Raw genomic sequence first — 19,354 nt, forward strand, 5'->3', positions numbered from 1 at the left:
CAGGGCCTGCTCAAAGGCGTGGATTATTAAAGAATATTTTTTCAGGGCCTGCTCAAAGGCGTGGATTATTAAAGAATATTTTTTCAGGGCCTGCTCAAAGGCGTGGATTATTAAAGAATATTTTTTCAGGGCCTGCTCAAAGGCGTGGATTATTAAAGAATATTTTTTCAGGGCCTGCTCAAAGGCGTGGATTATTAAAGAATATTTTTTCAGGGCCTGCTCAAAGGCGTGGATTATTAAAGAATATTTTTTCAGGGCCTGCTCAAAGGCGTGGATTATTAAAGAATATTTTTTCAGGGCCTGCTCAAAGGCGTGGATTATTAAAGAATATTTTTTCAGGGCCTGCTCAAAGGCGTGGATTATTAAAGAATATTTTTTCAGGGCCTGCTCAAAGGCGTGGATTATTAAAGAATATTTTTTCAGGGCCTGCTCAAAGGCGTGGATTATTAAAGAATATTTTTTCAGGGCCTGCTCAAAGGCGTGGATTATTAAAGAATATTTTTTCAGGGCCTGCTCAAAGGCGTGGATTATTAAAGAATATTTTTTCAGGGCCTGCTCAAAGGCGTGGATTATTAAAGAATATTTTTTCAGGGCCTGCTCAAAGGCGTGGATTATTAAAGAATATTTTTTCAGGGCCTGCTCAAAGGCGTGGATTATTAAAGAATATTTTTTCAGGGCCTGCTCAAAGGCGTGGATTATTAAAGAATATTTTTTCAGGGCCTGCTCAAAGGCGTGGATTATTAAAGAATATTTTTTCAGGGCCTGCTCAAAGGCGTGGATTATTAAAGAATATTTTTTCAGGGCCTGCTCAAAGGCGTGGATTATTACAGAATATTTTTTCAGGGCCTGCTCAAAGGCGTGGATTTTTAAAGAATATTTTTTCAGGGCCTGCTCAAAGGCGTGGATTATTAAAGAATATTTTTTCAGGGCCTGCTCAAAGGCGTGGATTATTAAAGAATATTTTTTCAGGGCCTGCTCAAAGGCGTGGATTATTAAAGAATATTTTTTCAGGGCCTGCTCAAAGGCGTGGATTATTAAAGAATATTTTTTTAGGGCCTGCTCAAAGGCGTGGATTATTAAAGAATATTTTTTCAGGGCCTGCTCAAAGGCGTGGATTATTAAAGAATATTTTTTCAGGGCCTGCTCAAAGGCGTGGATTATTAAAGACTATTTTTTCAGGGCCTGCTCAAAGGCGTGGATTATTAAAGAATATTTTTTCAGGGCCTGCTCAAAGGCGTGGATTATTAAAGAATATTTTTTCAGGGCCTGCTCAAAGGCGTGGATTATTAAAGAATATTTTTTCAGGGCCTGCTCAAAGGCGTGGATTATTAAAGACTATTTTTTCAGGGCCTGCTCAAAGGCGTGGATTATTAAAGAATATTTTTTCAGGGCCTGCTCAAAGGCGTGGATTATTAAAGACTATTTTTTCAGGGCCTGCTCAAAGGCGTGGATTATTAAAGAATATTTTTTCAGGGCCTGCTCAAAGGCGTGGATTATTAAAGAATATTTTTTCAGGGCCTGCTCAAAGGCGTGGATTATTAAAGAATATTTTTTCAGGGCCTGCTCAAAGGCGTGGATTATTAAAGAATATTTTTTCAGGGCCTGCTCAAAGGCGTGGATCATTAAAGAATATTTTTTCAGGGCCTGCTCAAAGGCGTGGATTATTAAAGAATATTTTTTCAGGGCCTGCTCAAAGGCGTGGATTATTAAAGAATATTTTTTCAGGGCCTGCTCAAAGGCGTGGATTATTAAAGAATATTTTTTCAGGGCCTGCTCAAAGGCGTGGATTATTAAAGAATATTTTTTCAGGGCCTGCTCAAAGGCGTGGATTATTAAAGAATATTTTTTCAGGGCCTGCTCAAAGGCGTGGAACTCGAACCGGGGCATTCGGGGTGCAAAGCGCCCGTGCTTAACATTGCGCCATCGTGAGTTTGTGTAGTAATATTTGGCTTTATATCTTACCTGCATTGAACGACGACTGGAACCGCTATTCGAACGTGACAGCATTGGTGGTCGTCGTTTTGTGGCACCACGACCCGCCAACAAATTATTCAGCAACGATGGTGAGCGAGCACAAATAAAGGCATGGAAAGAGGAAACCGTAAACACGCCCAATTTATTCAACGTATTTTTCGTGGGGCGTGAAACATGCGTGAGCAAGGACTGAAAATGAAAACAAAAGAAAATTTAATAAGTCATTCAGAAATCGGAAGTATGCTTTTCCGATGATGTCCTTACCTTTGGATTTGGCAATTCGCCACTTTGCAGCGATGCCATGTAACAACGCAAACGGAATTGTTCACAATGTAAACGTTCCAAGTTCTCTTCCCATTGCAGTATTTGACCTTGGATTTGAAGACGGGTATCCTGATCGGTAACCACAGATTGTTGTAATTCGGCCATGTGTTTTAGCTTGTGATCCTAGGGGGAGAGATATAGAGAGAGACAGAAGAGAAAGCGTTAGGTAAGGACACATAACTGGAATAGTCGCCCCACAATGTAACTCAAATGTAATTTTAACAAAGTTCCAAATAAAACTACACGGCATCATTTACACACATGTATTTATATGTGACATACATGTATATACCTAACTACATACGTTTGTATGGATGTATTATTGTCGACATTGTATGCTTTTGTCATTATTTTCAACGCCCATTAGTTGGATATATTTTTGTTGCTTGTTGTTTTGTGTTTCGCCTTTCTTTCTATGATGGCTTTTTTGTGCTGTTGTTCTATACAGACTATAGCTGAAACACATATACATATATAATATATTTTAAAAATCTCCCCAGCCTCTTTTTGCCCGTTACATTATACATACCAACATACCTACAAGAGTATGTAAATCTGTGTGTTTGAATTTGTTTGTTCGCCTAGCTTTTGCTGGTATACAAATCCATTTTTCTTGCATTACACAAAGTAGATTTCATTGCATGCCCCAACATATATATATACCAGATGGCACAGCATCCTTTCACACACTACACACACACATGTGTGTGTTTGTCCATTTGTATGCCCATGTCCTACCATAAACACAGGCTACACGCTAGTGATGACTATGATTCGCTTTCGTGTTGTTCCCCATTCTTTTATGCCTTTCGTCGTACTATGGTGGCACACACTGTCACCGAGATTTGTAATGCATCTGCACACATCTGCTTACACGTGTCTACTTATCATCGGCATTCATTGTCGGTCCGTCTGTTGGTGAGCCAAATATACCCTCCCACTAACTTTGTCTCCTCATACCAACAATGCCAAATAAAATAACAAAAACAAACTGCATACAACAACAAAAACAAAAGAAAATACCAACGAAATAAACAAGCAAATACAAACTATGTGTGTCATGAATTGACAATAAAAAAAGAAGAATATTGGGGTGTAATGGAGGAATATTGAAAGGAATAAATTCAGATGGACCAGGAGACCTTCCAAGGACCTTCGAAATGTGAGAGATCTGCTAAAGGTATGCTCAGGGTTAAATACCTTCCGAAGGTCTTTACAGGCAGCTTCTATAAGGATTCTCCAAGTAGAAGATCTCCTAAAGTTGTTCAATAGGCATATGACCTTCCAACGGCCTTCTGTAGGTAAAAGACCTTTCAAAGATCTTATTTAGGCTGATGACCTTGTTTAGGTCTTCTATAGGCTGAAGAGCTTCTGAATGTCTTCTATAGGTAGGCAAAAAATAGCCAGAAGACCTTCTAATTTGCATCTGTAGGCGGAACACCTTCTATTGACAAAATATCTTCTAAAAGTCTTTTACAGGAAGAAGACCTTATGAAGGTCTTTTACAGGCAGAAGACATTCTAAAGTCTTCTAAGAATCTTCCAAATGTAGGAGATCTCCTAAAGGTGTTCTCTAGACAAACTACCTTCTGAGGGTCTTCTACAGGCAGAAGACCTTTTATTTTTCTTCTATAGCCAGAAGACCTTTTAAAGGTCTTCTGTAGGCAGAAGATCCCCTAATGTTGTTCGATAGGCAGAAGACTTTATAAAGGTATTTTATATGCAGAAAATCTTCTGTAGGCTAGATTTTTAATAGACATGGGACCTTCTAAATATATTCTGTAGGCAGAGGTCCGTTTATAGGCTTTTCTATGCAGAAGACCTTATAAAATCAGAAGACATTTTAATTTTCTTCTTTAGGAAAAATACTTACTAAAGGTCTTCTATTGACATTGATCTTCTATTGAACCTTCTTTAGGTCTTCTATAGGCAGATTTCCTGCTACAGGTCACAAATAGTTAGAAGACCTCTAAAACTTTCAAAAGGTCCCTCAAAGCAGAAGACCTTCTAAGGGTCTTCTATACGCAGAATAACTTCAAAAGGTGGATTATTAAAGAATATTCTTTAAGGGCCTGATCAAAGGCCATATTATTAAATAATGTTTTCAGATCCTGGTCAAAGGCGTGAAACATTAAATAATATGTTTTCAGATCCTGGTCAAGGGCGTGAATCATTAAATAATATTCTATCAGCACCTGTTAAAAACGTGGATTATATAGAATATTTTTTCAGGGCCTTGTCAAAGTCGTGGATTATTTAGAAATATTTTCTGCAGGCAGAAGAGTTTTTAATTTTCTATATATAGAATACCTTAAAAAGATTTTCTGTAGGCATAATTCTATATAAAATATGTTCATCCACCCTAATGTTGAAGAAAAGTGTTACATGTGCAACAAATGTGACAAATTTCTATGAATGACGCATTTATGTATGTGTTGTTGTTTGTGTACCAATCGTTCAGCATCAAATTGAAACCAGGTGCAACAAAGTCCTCTTCTGATCCGTGTTATTTAACAGTTATTTTTTTTCAAAGCCGTGTGCACAGTGGTTAGCATATATATGTTTACTTTCACATATGTTGTGGGACTAAGTCTAAGGCAGTAAAACTTTCCAGAATAAATGTCGTCAGTGGAAGACCGAAGAACTTAAATCTCTATTCTGAAACAGTCAAGTGTATCACACAAGCAGACTACTCTCCAAAAAACTTTCAAATGTTGGATATTCAATTATATGTGTAGAATTTAAGAAAAAAATCAACTCCAGAAGAAATTGAAATCGATACATATGTGAAGGGTCTATAGAAGCACCTTTTTTCAGGCAGGGTCTATAGAAGCACCTTTTTTCACCCTTTCTTTCAGAAATGGTCTATAGAAGCACCCTTTCTTTCAGAAATGGTCTATAGAAGCACCCTTTCTTTCAAAAATGGTCTATAGAAGCACCCTTTCTTTCAAAAATGGTCTGTAGAAACACACTTTCCTTCAAAAATGGTCAATAGAAACACCCTTTCTTTCAAAAATGGTCAATAGAAACACCCTTTCTTTCAGGAAGGGTCTATAGAAGCACCCTTTCTTTCAGGAAGGGTCTATAGAAGCACCCTTTCTGTCAGAAAGGGTCTACAGAAGCACCCTTTCTGTCAGAAAGGGTCTATAGAAGCACCCTTTCTGTCAGAAAGGTTCTATAGATGCACCCTTTCTGTTAGAAAGGGTCTATAGAAGCACCCTTTCTGTCAGAAAGGGTCTATAGAAGCACCCTTTCTGTCAGAAAGGGTCTATAGAAGCACCCTTTCTGTCAGAAAGGGTCTATAGAAGCACCCTTTCTGTTAGAAAGGGTCCATAGAAGCACCCTTTCTGTCAGAGAGGGTCTATAGAAGCACCCTTTCTGTCAGAAAGGGTCTATAGATGCACCCTTTCTGTCAGAAAGGGTCCATAGAAGAACACTTTCTGTCAGAAAGGGTCTATAGAAGCACCCTTTCTGTCAGAAAGGGTCTATAGAAGCACCCTTTCTGTCAGAAAGGGTCTATAGAAGCACCCTTTCTATCAGAAAGGGTCTATAGAAGCACCCTTACTGTCAGAAAGGGTCTTTAGAAGCACCCTTTCTGTCAGAAAGGGGTCTATAGAAGCACCCTTTCTATCAGAAAGGGTCTATAGAAGCACCCTTACTGTCAGAAAGGGTCTTTAGAAGCACCCTTTCTGTTAGAAAGGGTCTATAGAAGCACCCTTTCTGTTAGAAAGGGTCTATAGAAGCACCCTTACTGTCAGAAAGGGTCTTTAGAAGCACCCTTTCTGTCAGAAAGGGGTCTATAGAAGCACCCTTTTTGTCAGAAAGGGGTCTAGAAAAGCACCCTTTCTGTCAGAAAGGGGTCTATAGAAGCACCTTTTTTGTCAGGAAGGAGTCTATAGAAGCACCCTTTCTGTCAGAAAGGGGTCTATAGAAGCACCCTTTATGCCAGAAAGGGTCTATAGAAGCACCCTTTTTGTCAGAAAGGGGTCTAGAAAAGCACCCTTTCTGTCAGAAAGGGGTCTATAGAAGCACCCTTTTTGTCAGAAAGGGGTCTATAGAAACACCCTTTTTTTCAGAAAGGGGTCTATAGAAGCACCCTTTATGCCAGAAAGGGTCTATAGAAGCATCTTTTTTCAGACAGGATCTATAGAAGCACCTTTTTTCAGACAGGTTCTATAGAAGCACCCTTTCTTTCAGCAATGGTCTATAAACCTTTCTTTCAGGAAGGGTCTATAGAAGCATCCTTTTTTTCATGAAGGGTCTATAGAAGCATCCTTTCTTTCATGAAGGGTCTATAGAAGCACCCTTTCTTTCAGGAAGGGTCTATAGAAGCACCCTTTTTTTCAGGAAGGTTCTATAGAAGCACCCTTTCTTTCAGGAAGGGTCTATAGAAGCACCCTTTCTTCCAGCAAGGGTCTATAGAAGCACCCTTTCTTTCAGGAAGGGTCTATAGAAGCACCCTTTCTGTCAGAAAGGGTCTATAGAAGCACCCTTTCTTTCAGAAATGGTCTATAGAAGCACCCTTTCTTTCAGAAATGGTCTATAGAAGCACCCTTTCTTTCAAAAATGGTCTGTAGAAGCACCCTTTCTTTCAAAAATGGTCTATAGAAACACCCTTTCTTTCAAAAATGGTCAATAGAAACATCTTTCTTTCAAAAATGGTCAATAGAAACACCCTTTCTTTCAGGAAGGGTCTATAGAAGCACCCTTTCTTTCAGGAAGGGCCTATAGAAGCACCCTTTCTTTCAGGAAGGGTCTATAGAAGCACCCTTTCTTTCAGGAAGGGTCTATAGAAGCACCTTTTCTTTCAGAAATGGTCTATAGAAGCACCCTTTCTTTCAGGAAGGGTCTAAAGAAGCACCCTTTCTTTCAGAAATGGTCTATAGAAGCACCCTTTCTTTCAGAAATGGTCTATAGAAGCACCCTTTCTTTCAAAAATGGTCTGTAGAAGCACCCTTTCTTTCAAAAATGGTCTATAGAAACACCCTTTCTTTCAAAAATGGTCAATAGAAACATCTTTCTTTCAAAAATGGTCAATAGAAACACCCTTTCTTTCAGGAAGGGTCTATAGAAGCACCCTTTCTTTCAGGAAGGGTCTATAGAAGCACCCTTTCTTTCAGGAAGGGTCTATAGAAGCACCCTTTCTTTCAGGAAGGGTCTATAGAAGCACCCTTTCTTTCAGGAAGGGTCTATAGAAGCACCCTTTCTTTCAGGAAGGGTCTATAGAAGCACCCTTTCTTTCAGGAAGGGTCTATAGAAGCACCCTTTCTTTCAGGAAGGGTCTATAGAAGCACCCTTTCTTTCAGAAATGGTCTATAGAAGCACCCTTTCTTTCAGAAATGGTCTATAGAAGCACCCTTTCTTTCAGGAAGGGTCTATAGAAGCACCCTTTCTTTCAAAAATGGTCTATAGAAGCACCCTTTCTTTCAAAAATGGTCTATAGAAGCACCCTTTCTTTCAGAAATGGTCTATAGAAGCACCCTTTCTTTCAAAAATGGTCTATAGAAACACCCTTTCTTTCAAAAATGGTCAATAGAAACACCCTTTTTTTCAGGAAGGGTCTATAGAAGCACCCTTTCTTTCAGGAAGGGTCTATAGAAGCACCCTTTCTTTCAGGAAGGGTCTATAGAAGCACCCTTTCTTTCAGGAAGGGTCTATAGAAGCACCCTTTCTTTCAGAAATGGTCTATAGAAGCACCCTTTCTTTCAGGAAGGGTCTAAAGAAGCACCCTTTCTTTCAGAAATGGTCTATAGAAGCACCCTTTCTTTCAGAAATGGTCTATAGAAGCACCCTTTCTTTCAAAAATGGTCTGTAGAAGCACCCTTTCTTTCAAAAATGGTCTATAGAAACACCCTTTCTTTCAAAAATGGTCAATAGAAACATCTTTCTTTCAAAAATGGTCAATAGAAACACCCTTTCTTTCAGGAAGGGTCTATAGAAGCACCCTTTCTTTCAGGAAGGGTCTATAGAAGCACCCTTTCTTTCAGGAAGGGTCTATAGAAGCACCCTTTCTTTCAGGAAGGGTCTATAGAAGCACCCTTTCTTTCAGGAAGGGTCTATAGAAGCACCCTTTCTTTCAGGAAGGGTCTATAGAAGCACCCTTTCTTTCAGGAAGGGTCTATAGAAGCACCCTTTCTTTCAGGAAGGGTCTATAGAAGCACCCTTTCTTTCAGAAATGGTCTATAGAAGCACCCTTTCTTTCAGGAAGGGTCTAAAGAAGCACCCTTTCTTTCAGAAATGGTCTATAGAAGCACCCTTTCTTTCAGAAATGGTCTATAGAAGCACCCTTTCTTTCAAAAATGGTCTGTAGAAGCACCCTTTCTTTCAAAAATGGTCTATAGAAACACCCTTTCTTTCAAAAATGGTCAATAGAAACATCTTTCTTTCAAAAATGGTCAATAGAAACACCCTTTCTTTCAGGAAGGGTCTATAGAAGCACCCTTTCTTTCAGGAAGGGTCTATAGAAGCACCCTTTCTTTCAGGAAGGGTCTATAGAAGCACCCTTTCTTTCAGGAAGGGTCTATAGAAGCACCCTTTCTTTCAGGAAGGGTCTATAGAAGCACCCTTTCTTTCAGGAAGGGTCTATAGAAGCACCCTTTCTTTCAGGAAGGGTCTATAGAAGCACCCTTTCTTTCAGAAATGGTCTATAGAAGCACCCTTTCTTTCAGGAAGGGTCTATAGAAGCACCCTTTCTTTCAAAAATGGTCTATAGAAGCACCCTTTCTTTCAAAAATGGTCTATAGAAGCACCCTTTCTTTCAGAAATGGTCTATAGAAGCACCCTTTCTTTCAAAAATGGTCTGTAGAAGCACCCTTTCTTTCAAAAATGGTCTATAGAAACACCCTTTCTTTCAAAAATGGTCAATAGAAACACCCTTTCTTTCAAAAATGGTCAATAGAAACACCCTTTCTTTCAGGAAGGGTCTATAGAAGCACCCTTTCTTTCAGGAAGGGTCTATAGAAGCACCCTTTCTTTCAGGAAGGGTCTATAGAAGTACCCTTTCTGTCAGAAAGGGTCTATAGAAGCACCCTTTCTGTCAGAAAGGGTCTATAGAAGCACCCTTTCTGTCAGAAAGGGTCTATAGAAGCACCCTTTCTTTCAGGAAGGGTCTATAGAAGCACCCTTTCTGTCAGAAAGGGTCTATAGAAGCACCCTTTCTGTCAGAAAGGGTCTATAGAAGCACCCTTTATGTCAGAAAGGGTCTATAGAAGCACCCTTTCTGTCAGAAAGGGTCTATAGAAGCACCCTTACTGTCAGAAAGGGTCTTTAGAAGCACCCTTTCTGTCAGAAAGGGGTCTAGAAAAGCACCCTTTCTGTCAGAAAGGGGTCTATAGAAGCACCCTTTCTGTAAGAAAGGGGTCTATAGAAGCACCCTTTCTGTCAGAAAGGGGTCTATAGAAGCACCCTTTATGTCAGAAAGGGTCTATAGAAGCACCCTTTCTGTCAGAAAGGGTCTATAGAAGCACCCTTTCTGTCAGAAAGGGTCTATAGAAGCACCCTTTCTGTCAGAAAGGGTCTATAGAAGTACCCTTTCTGTCAGAAAGGGTCTATAGAAGCACCCTTTCTGTGAGAAAGGGGTCTATAGAAGCACCCTTTCTGTCAGAAAGGGGTCTATAGAAGCACCCTTTCTGTCAGAAAGGGGTCTATAGAAGCACCCTTTCTGTCAGAAAGGGGTCTATAGAAGCACCCTTTCTGTCAGAAAGGGGTCTATAGAAGCACCCTTTCTGTCAGAAAAGGGTCTATAGAAGCACCCTTTATTTCAGAAAGGGTCTATAGAAGCACCCTTTCTGTCAGAAAGGGTCTATAGTAGAACCCGTTCTGTCAGAAAGGGTCTTTAGAGGCACCCTTTCTTTCAGAAAAGTCAGAAAGGGTCTTTAGAAGCAGAAGGGGGCTTTAGAAGCACCCTTTCTTTCAGAAAAGTCAGAAAAGGTCTTTAGAAGCAGAAGGGGGCTTTAGAAGCACCCTTTCTTTCAGAAAGGGTCTATAAAAGCATAAGGATAGTACTTTGGCGTCGTTTAAATTAATTTAAACAAATTGTTCTGAAATTTGTTTTTTGTTCCTAGTCAGTGTTGGATCTACTACCATAGGTTTAGGGTATATATTTGTCTGGACAGTTCCGCTACTTCTACTTTTTTAAATTCTTAAAGAAAATTAAATCTTCATCAATGGAATCACAGTTTAAACATTTGTTATCGTTAACGTTGGGCGCCACTTTTGTTGTGTGTTTTGGTATTCTTCTCGTTTTAATGCTACAGACACGACGGTTTGGTTTACGAGCGTGTATGTGTCTGTTTGCTCACCAATGATGGTGGCATAGAGCAGAATGTATTCATCCACACGTGTGCACGAATTGGTTGGTGGTGCACATTTGCAAAGAAAACATTTATGTGTGCAGTGAATACGTATGTGTGTGTGTGCTAGCGCGATTGTACAAATGATGGTGTTTGTTTGTTGTTGTGATTATTATTATTGTTGTTGCTCTTTTTTACTTTCGTTACGTTTCGTTTCGTGTTGGTTTTTCCATTCAGCAGTTAGCTAAAAAGGATGGATGGAAGGGAGAGAAAATCGCAACGAAGACTCCAAGCGAGTGTTTAGGTGTGTTCGTGTGTGTTGAAAGAAAGGAAACCCAGGGAAGCGGGATCGGAAGAGTACCAAAAAAGGAAAATTAAATTGAAAGCTGAAAAATAATTAGAGCGCAAAAACAGAGCATGGTAACACTTACTACAGGCTAGGCAGCAGGCAACAGTATTCGCCTTGCATTGCAATGTAGGCGATGCAATGTTATGCCAGGCATTTGCAATACGACTAATTCATTTCCCAAAAATAAAAATGTCTATGCATGCACACACATGCACGCACATACAAAAAATAAACACTCACACTCCCATATACGAGTGAATGCATGCAATGAATACACAACGTGTGGAAAGCCATGCATAAATGTAGATATGTATGTATGATGTATGTGGTATCTATGTATGTGTACTGGCGTGCATACATAACCAACTCATGGACCGGTGCACATAATAGCCAACAGCAATTTCAGATTGCATAATCTGCACAACCACGCGTAGCGACAACATCAAACATGGATGATATTTGTCGCCAGTTTCTGTTTTCGACTGCTGCTGCTGTTGGTTGTTGGTTGGATGGTCCAATGGATGATAGGGTGGCGTATAATGAATGTCATATACCATACGCCACATAGTCACACCATAGCCTCCTATGTCCATGGACTATGGTGACATGTATGCGTGCGTGCATTGCTGGACATTTAAACCTCTTTAACAGACGAAAGATGATGTTACCAACCTTTCGGTTCAAGTCACTTGTGACTTGCACCAGAGCTTGATGTGTGAATAAAGTGTCTTGTAGTTTAAGAGAAGTGTTTTTCCTCAGTTGTATCTACCAATTTTTTTCTATCTGCATGTGGATTTTTGTCATGTGATTTGTAAACCACAAATTGTGCATTTGTCAGCTTAATAATGTTTGATGAGACAGATTCTTTTCCTTTCCCAAAAATCATTGCATGCAATTGCAGTCCCCCAATTAAGCGAAGACCGAAAAACCTATTTCCTCATTTGCAGATTCCAGTCTTTTGTCCTTCGCACAGTAATTGAATTTGTAAGCCATGTGTGATTTGTATGTTTAGAGAATGTCGTGATTATGTGTGCTATTGGAATGCATTTTTTTTAATTTGAAATGAATTGCGATGAGATGTTGTGTTTTTTATGGTTTTATAGAGTTTTATATATTGTGGAATTTCAAGTAGCATCACCTAGGTTGTCATAAATCATATAATTTTTATACTATCTAATAAATACAGAGTTCAACAATTTCCGGATTTTACATAGAAATTTCGATGAAAGCTTGGAAGTATTAAAAAATCTACCCTTTTTCGTTTTGGTTTATTTCATTTATTTATGGAGCTTTTTAAATCATTACATTAGACAAATATTTGCTCCAGCGACAGGCAGTGTGCGATTACTGAGAGCAAGTGAACGGAAATAATGTATTGAAATTTATGCTCACTTGCTCTCAGTAAGCGCACACTGTCTGTCGCTGTAGCAAATATTTGCCTAATTTAACCTTACTTTTATATTAAGGCACCTATATTTTATGTAGTCAAAATATTAATTCTCAAAATTCTTCGAAATATAAAATTTTGTTCTTTGCTTAAATAAATAAATTTGGTTAATAATTTTTTATTTTTAAAGTAAGACCCAGCTTAATCACAGATTTGTTGTTTTCAAATTTTGAAAACAACAAATTTTTTGGTTAATAATTTTAAAGTTTTCAGGTAACTGATTAAACTCTATTGGTCCAGCATATTTTATTCTTTGTTTTCTGACCTCAACTCGGCATCTAGCTTTTTCTAGGTCTTATGCATGTCTAATGTTTCTACTAAAGCCACAAAAATCTGATATTCTGAGGAGAGCTCAAAACTGACACATAATAGCTAGTCCGGAAAGAGTTAGGTTTTCAAGGTTTATCTAAATGGTTTAAGTGATAGAGTACCGCATAACCGGTCCAATGAATGACAGAACACAGAACGATAACGTGAAAGAGTTTGTGGCGCCTTGACACTGCACCAGCTAATTGGACACATCTGTGGCCCCATCATGGCCGATATCGAAGGTTTCGACCTCATTAAGATTTTACTTCTTAACAGGATGACAGGCATTATAGCATCAGCTTGATTCAGTGATACAATAGCCAATCAATGAATGTTGACGACAAGATTTTTATTGCCATTTTAAACGTTGTATGCTCAGTGGCACAGCAGTAACCCTATGAATGCATCCGACAGTCTTGACTCAGATAATTAAGCAGATGCAACACAAAACTGGGTTTTTTGTAGGTTATGACAATAGGTCTGCGAGACTTTTGTGGAGTCGATTCGTGTACTTCCCCTCAAAATGTTATAATATTGCGCTAAAATGGTGCGCGCGATAACACTTGAAGGCCTATGAAGCTTCCTACGGAGAAATTCTTTTTTATAAAACGTTCCTACGGATGACTTCTAGTCTATAGATGCCTCCCGCGAAGACATTCTCTTCTATAGAAGCCTTTTTAATTATTTTAAAAAGAAGCCTCATACGGATGCCTTCTGTTTTATAGAAGCCTCCTACGGAGACCTTCTTTTCTATAGAAATTTTCTACGTAGGGCTTCCTACGGGGGACTTCTGTTCTATGGAAGCCTCCTACGCAGGACTTTTCTTTGATAAAAGCTTCCTACGGTGGGCTTCTGTTCTATAAAATCCTCCTTTGAGGGGATTCTGTTTTATAGAAGCGTTCTACGGAGGATTTTTCTTGTATAGAACCTTCCTACGGGAGACTTCTACTCTAGAGCAGATTCCTACGGAGGCCTTCTAAATCCAAATTCTTCTAATTCTAAAAGACGCCTTTTATTCTATAGAAGTCTTATACGGAGGCCTTTTCGCCTAAGGAGGCCCTCTATTCTATAGAAGCCTATAGAGTAGGTCTGCGAGACTTTTGTGGAGTCGATTCGTGTACTTCCCCTCAAAATTTTATATTATTTTGCTAAAATAGTTCGCGCGATAACACTCGGAAGTCTGTAGAAGCTTCCTACTGAGGAATTCTATTCTATAAAACGCTCCTACGGAGGACTTCTATTCTTTAGATGCCTCCCGTGGAGACATTCTCTTCTATAGCAGCCTCTTAAATTCTCATACGGAGGCCTTCTGTTTTATAGAAGCCTCCCACGAAGACCTTCTTTTCTATTTTCTATTTTCTTTTTTTCTACTTAGGGTTTTCTACGGAGGACTTCTGTTCTATATAAGCCTCCTACGTGGGACTTTTCTTCGATAGAAGCTTCCTAGGGTGGGCTTCTGTTCTATAAAAGCCTCTTACGAGGGGATTCTGTTTTATAGAAGCGTTCTACGGAGGATTTCCCTTGTATAGAACCCTCCTACGGGAGCCTTGGAGGACTTCTACTTTACAGGAGATTCCTACGGAGGCCTTCTAAATCCAAATTCTTCTCATTCCAAAAGAGGCCTTTTATTCTATAGAAGTCTTCTACGGAGGGCTTTTCACCTAAGGAGGCCCTCTATTCTATAGAAGCCTCCTACAGAGGACTTCTATTGTATAGAAGATTTCTACGGAGGCCTTCTATAGTATAGAAAGTTTCTACGGAGGCCCTTTCACCTATGGAGGCTCTCAATTCTATAGAAGCCCTCCACGGAGGACTTCTACTGTATAGAAGCCTCCTACGGAGGCCTTCTTTCACCTACGGAAGTCCTCTATTCCATAGAAGCCTCCTTCCATAGAAGACTTCTATTCTGTAGAGGCCTCCTACAGAGGACTCCTATTCTGTAGAAGCCTCCTACAGAGGACTTCTATTCTATAGAAGCCTCCTACAGAGGACTTCTATTCTATAGAAGCCTTCCACGGAAGACTTCTATTCTATAGAAGCCTCCCACGGAGGACTTCTATTCTATAGAAGCCTCCTATATAGAAGCCTTTTACGGAAGACTTCTATTCTGTAGAGGCCTCCTACAGAGGACTCCTATTCTGTAGAAGCCTCCTACAGAGGACTTCTATTCTATAGAAGCCTCCTACAGAGGACTTCTATTCTATAGAAGCCTTCCACAGAAGACTTCTATTCTATAGAAGCCTCCTACGACGGACTTCCATTCTATAGAAGGCTCCTACAGAAAACTTCTATTCTGTAGAAACCTCCTTCTAAGGACTTCTATTTTATAGAAGCCTCCCACGGAGGACTTCTATCTTTTAGAAGTCTCCTACAGAGGACTTCTATTGTATACAAGATACCTACGGAGGCCTTCTATTCCGTAGAAGATTCCAACAGGGGCCTTCTATTCTAAGGAGGTCTTCTACGGAGGCCTTTTCACCTACGGAGGCCCCCTATTCTATAGAAGCCTCCTTCGGACGCCCTCTATTCTGTAGAAGTCTCCCACGGAGGACTTATAGAAGCCTCCTACGGAGAAATTCTCTTCTATAGAAGCCTTCTACGTAGGACTTCTATTTTATAGAAGCCTTCTGCGGAGGAATTATATTTTATAGAAGCATTTTACGGAGGACTTATATTCTGTAGAAGGCTCCTACGGAGGACTTCTATTCTATAGAAGCTTCCTACTGAAGACTTCTATTCTATAGAAACCTCCTACGAAGGACTTCTTTTCTATAAAAGCATTCTACGAAGGCATTTTATTTAATAGAAGCCTCCTACGGTGGCGTTTTGTTCTATAGAAACCTTCTACGAAAGTCTTCTGTTCTATTGAAGCCTCCCCGGATGCCTTCTGTTTAATACAAGTCTCATACGGAGGACTTCTCTTCTCTGGAAGCCTTCTCTATAAAAGTCTCCTACAGAAAAGTCTCCTACATCTTTTGTAGAAGCCTCCTCGGAGTCTTTCTGTTCTATAGCAGCCTCCCACGGACACCTTCTCTTCTATATAAACGTCCTGTATAGAACATTTCTTCTGTAGGGGCCTCCGCCTTCTCTTATATAGAAAACTATTACGGAGGACTTATATTCTATAGAACCCTCCTACAGAGAGCTTCTGTTCTATAAAAGCCTCATACGAATACCCTTTTTTATAGAAGCCTCCTACGGAGGCCTTCTATTCTTGAGAAACCTCCTACGGAGGCCTTCTATTCTTGAGAAGCCTCCGTCGGTGGCTTTCTGAATAGAAGCCTCCTACAAAGGACTTCTTTTCTATAAAAGCATCCTACGGAGGCATTTTATTTAATAGAAGCCTCCTACGGCGGCGTTTTGTTCTATAGAAGCCTTCTACGGAAGTTTTCTGTTCTATTGAAGCCTCCCTGGATGTCTTCTGTTTAATATAAGCCACATACGGAAGACTTCTCTTCTCTGGAATCCTCCTACTGAAGGCTTCTGTCCCATAAAAGTCTCCTACAGAGGTCTTCTATACTATAGAAGCCTCCTACGGAGGCATTATCTTATGTAGAAGCCTCCTTAGAGGCTTTCTGTTCTATAGCAGCCTCCCATGGACACCTTTTATTCTATATAAACCTCCTGCACAGGACTTTTCTTCTATAGGGGCCTCCTTCGGAGGCCTTCTCTTGTATAGAAGCCTACTACGGAGGCCTTCTGTTCTACATAAGTCTCCTATGGCAGACTTTTCTTCTATAGAATGCTCCTCGGAGGCCTTCTGTTCTATAGAAGCCTTTTACGGAGACTTTTTGGTCTTCTCTTCTTTAAAGGTTCCTGCGGAGGACTTCTCCTCTATAGAAGCCTCCTATTCTATACTCTTCTATAGAGGTCTCCCTTGTTTTCTATGAAAGTCTCCTGTGGAGAAATATTCCTCTATAAAGATTCCTTTCGGAGGCCTTCTGTTCTTTAGATGATGTTTCCTTATTTGGTTGAATATTTGGACTTCATTCAGGCTTCTATACACCTCGATTTTTTGCACTCCGTTTTTTTATTTCTCTTTTTTTCTGTGGAAAAGACGTTTTTCCTTTTTCCTCCTCCTTTCCTCCCGATACTTCTATCATGCGTGTTACTGCTGATTGCCGAGTGCCACCATTTCCCGCGTTCTTCTCTTCGGTTGCATTCGACACTTCTGGCCACATCACGGGATTCTTGTAAGAGGCTTCTGGTAGCCAAGAATTTGCGGCGTGTTGCATGGTAGTGGACAATTTGGCCTAGAATAATTTTAATGTCATACCGGTCATAAGTGTCCTCTAAGCTCTCGTGAATTATACCTGTGTACATTTGATCTGCTTGTCCTCTTCTTTATGGGACCAACAGGAGCAGATAAGCCAGATGTTAAAGAATTCATCCATTGGCGTGAAACTGGAGACGAGATGATTTAATTTTCGATTAACTGCACACCCGAAACCAAACTCGTGCTTTATATCATGCCAGCTACTATACAGTGCATCACTTTAGGTATTGTTGGGACGTCTTCCGCAAGGTACATATATCCAGTACTTCGGTAACATCGGGTTTGTTCTTTGCAGTAAATCTCCCAGTGCATAAATTCCACTTTTATGTAAAGGTTTCGAACATTTCAGATGCAAATCATGGTCCTTAGAACTTTTAATTTCATTTCATTGTTTTTCATAGTAAGGATGGCTTACTAACCTGACGCTCAAGCCAAGTTGGCATCTCTGTTTATATCTTTTCCTATAAAAGATGGCAACAATTTTCAAATTGCCCGCCGATTTCACCAAGCTATTGTTGCTACTATTTGCGGCTAGGAAGTTTCAATCATTCCAATAACTTATGTGTGTGCATTAATTCTTAGCTCTATCACCATTTATTTAGTAAATTGATCAAAATTTAAGTACAACACTTGCATACAATATATGTACATAACTATTAATTATTTTAACCACCATAAAACGTAAAAATGTTTTGTGAAATTTTATAACTTGATGGACAGACATCAAACCCTCCTCGGTTATCAAATAGCCGAATAAATAAAATTATGTTTGTTTTTTATGTTCTCTATACACCATACTATCGATAATTACTAGTACAGAAATAGAAACAGGCAAACTTTGGATGTTCCTTCCGAAAAAAAACACCAGTGACGAAAGTAAAAAAATAATGGGGAAAATTATAATTTTTGCTCGCTTGTTTTACAAACAGCTACAATCGGAAGACTCATAACCAAGCATGAAAACTTTATAATGTACATACACACATTTTATTCATTTAGGCTTAAAGTTTTGAATTACTTTGGTTTTCCTCCCTTTTACAGCAGCCATCTATTACGCCTTCTACCCACCTCCTACTCTCTATTAAAAAGTTACGAAATATAAAACCACAGCGTAATAATTTAGCACCGCAAACAAATGGCATGAATGGCTAACAAAGTAATCCACTCCTTAGACTCTTGAAGTTTTATGTTGCTTTCCGCAATGCATTTCCCGCCTACGAAAGAACGAACGAATGAACGAAAAAACGAACAGTTTCTTCTTACCCATAAGCCAGTAAACACACACACATATATTCATACAAAAATCTAGCCAGAAAAATAAAAAACCGAAAAAAACTAACGGCAGTGCATTAAAGGAAGTAATTAAGACTGCTCTTAGCCAAAGAGACAATGAAGATAACAAACTAAACTAAAGTATCCACAATTACATTCTAACACACACACCCACAATTAGAATTCTGTTTTTATACCCAGTGAAACTAGTGCTGGAGGAAATGCTTGAGATACTTTCAAAACGGCATGAAATATATAATTTGCCATATAGAATACCCATTCATCAGAGGGTTTCCCAACTCTGTAATGACTTTTAGAAGAAGAACCCTCAGAAAAATCTCTAGAAATGTAAATAATAGAAGACCACTATACTGCATGTAGTACTTACTTACATAGCTGGGTGTCGTAGCGGGTGAAAAATACCAAGGAACGGTTCTGATCGGCTTTAACATGGCAAAGCCTAGGATTTATCTTGAACTTCTATATCTCAAAAATGGTAAAACCTACGAAAATATCATAAAGGTCAATCTTGTAGAGAATTTTCACAGAATTTTATTTGATCGAAGTCACCTTCGGAGGACTTCTGTTCTATAAAAGCCTCCTACGAATGCCTTTTATGTTATAGAAGCCATCTACGAAGGCCTTCAATTCTTGAGAAGCCTCCTATGAAGGCCTTCTATTCTTGAGAAGCCTCTCTCTCCTACGAAGGACTTCGTTTCTATAAAAGCATCCTACGAAGGCCTTTTATTTAATAGAAGCGATGGCGATTTGTTATATAGAAGCCCCCTGCGGAATACTTCTGTTCTATAAAAGTCTAATATAGAGGCCATTTATACAGTAGAAGCCTCATACGGAGGCATTATATTGTGTAGAAGCTTCCTCGGATGCTTTCGGTTCTATAGCAGCCTCCCACGGACACCTTCTATTCTATATGAACCTCCTGCACAGGACTTTTTTCTATAGGAAGACTTATCTTCCATATAATGCTTCTCGGAAGCCTTCTGTTCCATAGAAGCCTTTTACGGAGGCTTTCTGGTCTTCTCTTCTTTAAAGGACTTCTCGTCTATAGAAGCCTCCTATTCTATACTCTTGTATAGAAGCCACCAAATTAGA

At 39.4% G+C, this 19,354-nt stretch overlaps 1 protein-coding gene across 17 annotated transcripts in view; it reads right to left on the bottom strand.

Annotated features, from left to right (window-relative positions):
• LOC141403579 (protein still life, isoform SIF type 1-like) overlaps nucleotides 1–19,354 on the bottom strand; it is a 392,764-nt gene that overhangs the window by 142,004 nt on the left and 231,406 nt on the right. For all 17 annotated transcript variants that reach the window (XM_073986229.1, XM_073986221.1, XM_073986220.1 and 14 more), the window contains 2 exons: nucleotides 2,239–2,421; nucleotides 1,963–2,163 (listed from right to left, as the gene is read on the bottom strand). In XM_073986229.1, the coding sequence (XP_073842330.1) occupies nucleotides 1,963–2,163; nucleotides 2,239–2,421 (384 nt within the window). The remainder of the gene's footprint in view (nucleotides 1–1,962; nucleotides 2,164–2,238; nucleotides 2,422–19,354) is intronic.

Source organism: Musca autumnalis, unplaced genomic scaffold (genome assembly GCF_047663935.1).
Source record: "Musca autumnalis isolate F117 unplaced genomic scaffold, ASM4766393v1 scaffold_4, whole genome shotgun sequence".
Taxonomy (NCBI): domain Eukaryota; kingdom Metazoa; phylum Arthropoda; class Insecta; order Diptera; family Muscidae; genus Musca; species Musca autumnalis.